The sequence below is a fragment of the Athene noctua genome, chromosome Z (assembly GCF_965140245.1).
Source record: "Athene noctua chromosome Z, bAthNoc1.hap1.1, whole genome shotgun sequence".
NCBI classification, from domain to species: domain Eukaryota; kingdom Metazoa; phylum Chordata; class Aves; order Strigiformes; family Strigidae; genus Athene; species Athene noctua.
Window position 1 is genome coordinate 12,462,486 of NC_134077.1, and position 7,832 is coordinate 12,470,317.

Below are 7,832 nucleotides of genomic sequence, written 5' to 3' on the forward strand. Positions count from 1 at the left end.
TCTCTGAGCTAGACGACATGCCCAGCAAAGTCAGTTCATATTTAACCCTATATTCTGTAGATGAAAACCATAATGAAATGCACCTGGACTTCATTATTGATCAAACCACCAAGGAGGGCACTTATCATAAAGCTCTTGGCTTGCCAGTTTTAAAATTCTCCAAACTGCTTTGATGTGAACATCAAAAACTTCTGGACCCATGAAAAACCATTTGCCAGACCTCATCCTTTGCTTGTAGCACGTCCTAGCTCCGTGCACCTCTCACAGTAATTATTCAATGTTCTGAAAGATCACTAATTATGTTGGTTCATTTTGGAGTGAACTGGCTCTACGGAGGAGACATTGCACAGTGAACCCACAGCAGCACTACGTTTTGCTGCAGGATGCCAGCAGCATCCACATCTGCTGAGATCTCAAGTGTCCCTGACCTTATAGAAATTCATTCAGAATTAACATCCTTAGCCTTAGCATCTGAGACAGAAAAGTGACCCAGAAAATCACGGCCACCCAAATACAGTATGGAAACCTACAGACACGTGTGTGGCACTGGTGTTACTCCCAACCAGCAGATATTCACAATGTGTCTCAGTAACTGCAAGCAATCTGTTCCCTTGGCAATCACAGCAAAGGAAATTGAATCAAGCAAAAATCTGACTGCAATCAGAACTATGACACTTAAAAGTGATACTTTCAAAGCAACAGTGAGAAAAAATTCTAGGAAAGCTAAGAAAAATGTCAGCATCATTGTAGCACACACTGTTTTGTAAAACAGTAGTAGCGTACTAAAGCAAAATTTTATTTATTCATATGTGCAAAAGCCTACCTGTGATGACAATTTCCAGCAAGTTTTTTTTAAGATGCATATATAAAACAGACAACAAAAACTTTTTAACTAGGGGAACACTTACATTTCTTCATCTCTTCATAAACACCGTGCTAGTCAACAAATTAGCAGAGTTGGTGCTAGTGAGGATTAGAGAGCAGCACTCCTTCCACAGATAGACCACATCACAGAGATGCTGAACACATCATTTTCATGATGATGGTTTGATATGGAGTTCAAAAGGCCCAATGCTATATCCATCTTCACAGACTTCTTCATCGGGTGAATAATAATAAATTCTGACACTCCTCATTTTAAATCCAATCACCGAATAGCATTGCTGCAGCTATTTGCAGTAGTGCTCACAGCCTGCATAGGCATGTTTTAGATGATGTTAGCCTGAGTGATGCACCGATTTAGCAGCTCGTGGCTCTTCACCACTGAACTACGTGTAAAAGAAGACTTGTTAGTTTAATGAAATGTAAAGAAACTCTCTTGGCAGACATGACATTACAGCTGTTGGATATGTTAAGTTTTCTAAAATCAAAACAAAATTCAAAATCATATCCTCTCTTAAATTTTCAGTAGAATTCCAGAATGGAGTACATTTCTCTGCAAGACAACTGGAGATTAAGCAGCACTTTAATCAGATAAATTTCTTGCGTTTACTGTTATATTATAATATATCAATTGGAGCTCTTTCAATTCTATTAAAACTGAAATGGCTAGCAAAACTTCAGAGAGAAAACACAATGGCAACAATAAAAAAGAAACCTTTAAAAACAAAAGTCAGAAGATAAAACAACAAAATGTCATCCTTGCTTACTCCAGCTGAAAGCTTCAAAATTGTATACAGCAATCTTTTTCCTGTTGGAAAGCTCTGCAACTGCTCGTCAAGTATCTGGGAACCAGGAATTGCATATGGTCCCCAAGGGCATATTAGTGAAAGTGCTGCTCTTTGTGAAACAGCCACAATCCAACTTACTTGCAATTACTTTTATCTTTTAAGAATGTGCAAAATGATACAGTCTATAAAAATAGTAGGCTCCACTAGCAATATCAGCATTCAAAAGAGTAAAAAGAAATGCTTTTTGAGGCATGTGATCTCTGGTTAGCATCAGAATTAAGTAGGGTGTAAGTATACATGCATTCTCTTCCGCAACATGTTTGAATTGTCTTTTTGTTATGAAGCGCAGAGCAATCTTTCACAGCAAAATTTAAAACCTGAAATGTAGGGAGGGCCTCTGCAAAATACTTGTAGCTGCTAATTATCAGATGAAAAAGCTGACAGCCTACACTGAAATATGTTCATCCTAGCTAAAAGACCTTTTGCTTGCAAAATGATACAAAAAAGTTACTGATTAAGTTCTATGCCAAGATTTAAGCCCCACAACATGGGGCTTGTTTGCAGATATAACATGTAAAGATTTGCCTCATCTTTAAAAAGATTTTACCATCATTAGCTAGACTATTCTGCCAAGCACTTTTATTCTAAACCTCCTACTCCCTGCTGGTCCCACAGAAGGAAGGAGCAGGAGAGGCCTCCATCACTACACACACAGAATTAGGGTATAGTATGTTCCTCTAGGAACAGGCACACTTCATTTTCAGCAAAAAATGCAAGAAATAGAGAGTGCTCGCCATGATGTTACAGAAAGATGGATAATTTCTCTCACCAGGTCAATTGTCTATTTGTTTAAAACCATCAGTTTAATCAACTAATTTAGTCAATTTTATTTGCAAGTTGAGAGGGAATTAGACTAATAGTTTCCGCTGAATAAAAGAAGACAAACTCTCTTTGCCCATGAAGGCAACGCTAAAGTGTTTATCCAGGCTATGCAGATCCAGGTTCAAGTTTTCATCTGCCTGCTTCACTCACGCTGGTTTCCTTAATTCAGCCCTTTATTTTTATCAAAAATTTCTGCAAAGGGGCAAAACTATTTCTTTCAAGTCAATTTACAGTATTACTTAAGTGTCTAGTAGACAAAAAGATTCGCACAGTCAGGGGCTACAAAAATTCTTGACACTTCAGTCTTCTTCCAACTGGTGAATGGCAAACAGCTTCCCATTAGCAAATGTTTCTGTTAAGTCTGTATATTGTCTTCCTGAATAATTTTCACTACAGCCTCTGAATTCTAACTGAATATAGTATTTGGCACTTCTAACATATAACAGTTAATTAGGTGATCAAGTTCTGCTGGTTTTTAAAAAGGAGTAACTCCAGTTAATAAGTTGTACCAGAGTAGACACTGAGTCTCCTGAACGTGCAAGTGACATAATCTCTACCACGCCCTTAACGGGAACACAACTACATGATCAGGATAAAGCAAGATGCTGCTTTTCCTTCTGGACCACAGACACAACGTATGGTAGCACTGTTTAAAATGAAAATGGATGAAGGACTGTAATGAAAAGAACTGCTGCTAAAATGAACAAACTGAATTGTCACATGCCAGTGACAACACATGGAAGCACTGAAGAAAACTGCAGTAACGTTCATGCAATTTACCATGCCAACAAATTGTTTAAAAGTGTATCTGAGAGTGAAACAGGTTAACATCACATTCAAATAGCTGGAGAAGACAGTAACATGTGATTGGAGCCTCATATTCTCACGCTGCCCAAATTTCATCAAATCTGATGAATTTTGCATATAGTAGGAACTCAAAGTCTTACTGGACTGTTACATTATCAACAGATCTGCAGAACTTATTCTCTGTACCTACACGACAGGGCCATTAGTACCAGGCACTATGTGTAGTTACATACGAGAGTTTAAATGAGATTTACACTGAAAAGATACTGTACAAGCTCCCCATTGCTTTTTGCATCTGTTCCTCTGTACTCTTATGAAAATAAATACAGAGAACATCTAAAAAAATAAAAATCAAACTAAGCCAAGGGCCAGACTGCACACATTCAAAAAGAAAAAATACATCTAATTATGTACAAGGTTGCTATGACCACAGGGAAAAATGCCAATATATTCTCAGTACTTGGCCCCACTTTTGGCTTGGCCCTCCATTTGGCTCATCTTTATTCATGAGTAAATCTGGTTAAAAAAAAAAAAATTAAAGAAATATTTTTTGTGATGAAAAGATGATATTTTTATTGAAGTGCTCTGCAATCATGCTTATTTTCCTGAAAAATTCCAGCAAGAGGAATAAAAGAATGAAATTGTTTTCAGACAACAATTTACGCTTTGGGAAACTAATTTTGGTCAGGAATTTTGACATCTGACTTCAAATGTATTTAGTTTTTTTTACTTAACTAATTGCATAGCAGGTCATTAGTAGTGGTGCATGTTGTCTCGTGCCTGACATGTTACAACATGAGGTAAATTTTTTGTCAGTTTAATTTCTACACAAAAGGTACTTTGACCTAGAAAAGAAATTAGGTATGTATGCTAATAGTAAATAGCAGTTGACATTAACTATCCTTTTAAACTATCTCTAACAATGTATATAAATCCTTGTATTATTCATAATTATTACCATTATGAAATACTGTGAAAAGACTGTCTAGGAAGATAAAAAAATTAAATTTTGTAATAAAAATTAGAACATCAAAATCAAGTTTCTCAGAAACCTGGAGTGAAAGTTCCCTAAAGACACAGCTGAGTTTCTGTCCAGCTGAAGTTTTTCAAATATTCACTGTCATTCCAGACACAAAAACTCAATCCTAAAGTACCTGAATGTCCCATGAAACAAAACCCACCTCAAGGCACGACAGGATTAGTCAACACTTGCAAAGTTTCCTGTCATCATGTTAACAGCCACCTCAACTCAAAATATTAATGAATATTACATTAAAATGTGTTCTGCCAAGGTTAATCCCATGTGCTTCCTGGAAGCACACTTTGCTACCAGGAGCAACGGGGATGCTGCTCTTCCCCAACGGTTCACCATCACGGGTGGGTGATGCTGCTGGTCCATGTCAGAGCATGGCAGACCTCCAAGAGGCAGGACCAAAAGCTCACCGTGGCTCAGGCATGTCCTCCCTGCACAGCTGCTCTGCTGAGCCACATGCCTCTGTCTGGAGATGCTTCCCTGCTCTCATGTACATGGACATCACGAAAGTGAGCTCACGGGGTGGGGGATGGAGCCCTCCTCATCCAACCCTAAAGGTTAGAACTTGAAAACACATGATTATATGGAAACTGACTTTTAAATTTTTTTTTTAAGCAAGGCAGATCTAGCAGCCATAGATACAGAAAAGGTTTGAGAACATGAACCAGAGCAATTGAGGGTGCAATGCAGCAGTTTGGAAATGCTCATTCACAGTCTGTGCTGTTTTGGGATGGTGAATACCACTTGGGATTGTGCGGGGGGGGGGGAGTGAGGGAGGGCTCTACACCACCAGAGCCCAAAGGTCAGAAATACCTCAGAAAGGATGAAAGAAAGTACAAGTGGGACTTGGCAGCCGGACAGAGTCATGCTTTCTTTGCACAGTGGCCCGCAGCAGCCGGTGGAGCCTGTGAAGTCCTCATCCATTACATACAAAGCAGACCCACTTTGCTCAGACAGATTTTGGGACATGCAGTAACCACCAGGACAGTCATGTGTGTGCTGCTTTATGCAGCTCCTACCCTGGCTTTTTTCCTTCAGTAACTCCCCATTGAGCACAGCCTTGTTCACTCCTGTGCTCTGCTCCCAAACCAGAGATACGTTGCAAGTACTCTCCTTCCTTGCAAAACCTACACCCTGCCTCTCTCCAAAAAGTGCTGCGTGCTGCTTATAAGTGGGCTCTGCCTCACCGTCACAGGGAGAGGAGAGGGAATATAAGGGAAGCAAGGAAGTGTGGTCTCCAATCCCCGCAGAGCCCTTCCCAGAGTCCATAAGGATGCTAATGCTGCTGATGAGAACTGGGCAGCAGTGTGACACCTTTCCAGGTGGCTGTGGCTGCCAGAGGGCATGAACCAGCCCTGCGTGCCTGAACAAGGGACAACGCTGCTGCACCGTGCGTCTGCAGCTCTCTGGTATTTGTGCCAAACAGAAAACACTCTGGGAAGAAATGGACGATCTCTGTAACACTTTTCACAAGCATTAATGTGCCTTATCATTTTTTTGGTACACATAAGTGGCTCCCTGCCACACACAAGCATACACACACAGGCAGAGCACCGTTGCCTCCACAGAGTAACCTCTCACAAGAGGCATAGATAAAGCATCTCATCTGTGGGGATAGGACTAATCAGGAGACATCAGTAAAGGGTTATGTGTGTGCTCACACTTTGTGTATATTTGTCCAAAATCACATCTACTGTCAACTGTTCTGGACATTTGTCATCATTAAAAGAGCTTTAAAATTCTTCTGAAAAACAGATGATGTTTCTCAAATACGCAGCTAAAAAATGAAAACTCAGGGTTGGATTCATCTGACTTAATTTGAGAGGCCTCTGACGAAGTCTCCCCCAGAGCTGGTTGTTGAGAAGTTACTCATTCTGAGAGTATGATTCATATACCTAAATGTAAACGTCTTTTGGGTGGCGTGAATCCAGTTGATCTCACTGATTATCTTGCAACTGATGCAGCTATAGTTCCGATGCACTCCTAGACATCCAGGTCAGAGGAATCCTCTCTTGCAGCGTCAACGACTGATGGCCAGGATACAGCAATCAAAACCACACGCACCCTCTCCAGCGATGCCTCTGAGGTGGCACTTGCAGTGGGTTACTAAAACCTTTCACTGGGGCAACAGCAGGGTTTGCCAATGGAGATGGAGAACACGAGAGGGATGTGACCAAGTTATCTGTTCCCCTGCGTGTGGGGTGGCAGAAACGCTGGGGTGGGTTCCCACAGAGCAGGGGGGCGGCAAACAGATGTCACAGCTGCTGTCTCCGCGCCTGACATCAACACGCGTGTGTCCCTCGCACACCCCCCGCGGGCTGCGAGCCCCGAGCCGCGGCCACGCGTGTGCCCCCAGCTCCGCGCACCCCCCCCTCCCGCGGCGCTCACCTGAAGCAGGTGGTGAGCTCGCCCGTGGGTTTCAGGCAGGGGTAGCGGGTGGTGGCGATTTTGTTCTCGGAGCAAACCTCCCTGCAAGGCGGGGAGTCGGATTATTAAAAAAAAAAAAAAAAAAAAAGAAAGAAGGAGAAAAAAAGAAGGTGGTGGTGGTGGGGTGGAAACGCAGAGAAACACGCGGGGGTCCGCGGCGGGGGGGGGACACCCACCTGTCGCCGTCCTGTGGCTCCTCCCGGTAGGTCCAGGCGTGTCCCAGCGCCAGGAGCAGCAGCAGCCGGAGCGGGGCCAGGCTGCCGGCCGGCCGCCCCATCGGGCCGCCTCTCCCCGCCGCGCCGCGCCGGCTCTGCCCGCCCCGGCCGGCGGCGGGGCTGCGCCGACCCGCCGCTCCTCCCGCCCGGGCGGAGGGCCGCCCCCCGCGGCCGCCAGATGTGCCCGCGGGGAGGGGCCGCGCTCGCCCAGATGTGCCGGCAGATGCGGCCCCGCGGCGGGGCGGGGCGAGGCGGGGCGGCGGCCAGATGTGGCGGGGTCCCGGCAGATGTGCGGTGGGGGGCGAGGGGACAGCAGGCACACGCCCAGCATCCCCCCCCGGCCCGCGGGGGAGCACGGAGGAAGGGGGGTGCCCGCCCCAGGGTGAGCGGGGCAGAAGGGTTGGAAAGGTCCGAAACTGGGGAGGGGGGTGTGAGCAGCGGCTCTCGGTGCGCCATCACTGATGCTTTCCAGATTGGGCTTTATCTTAAATCTCATTCCCAAAGGAGCAGAGCAGTTCAAAGCATCTCTGCTACGACGGCTGTTTATCCTTGCGTACGGCCGCCACTTCCCCGCCATTCGTAAAAAGGAGATTAGCAACAACAGACTGATAAAGTAGTGCATCAGGTCTGGTCCACTGTACCGTACCCTGTTTTCATGGTTAAACTGCCTGGGACCAGGGAAACAAACCTGCAAAATGACGATACTCTTGCAAAGCATGTGTCTGATGCATTGTCTCTGATCACCACATAACTTCCTGCAAGTATGAAAGGATTCAGGGAAATGAGGGTGTGAGATCA

The 7,832-nt window shown here is 44.3% G+C and overlaps 1 protein-coding gene across 1 annotated transcript in view; it reads right to left on the minus strand.

Moving 5' to 3' along the window:
• CCBE1 (collagen and calcium binding EGF domains 1) overlaps positions 1–7,099 on the minus strand; it is a 99,203-nt gene extending 92,104 nt beyond the window's left edge. The window contains exons 1-2 of the mRNA XM_074932133.1: positions 6,996–7,099; positions 6,781–6,861 (exon numbers count right to left, since the gene is read on the minus strand). Coding sequence (XP_074788234.1) covers positions 6,781–6,861; positions 6,996–7,096 — 182 coding nt within the window. The 5' untranslated portion in view covers positions 7,097–7,099. The remainder of the gene's footprint in view (positions 1–6,780; positions 6,862–6,995) is intronic.
• Between the last annotated feature and the right edge of the window lie 733 nt (positions 7,100–7,832).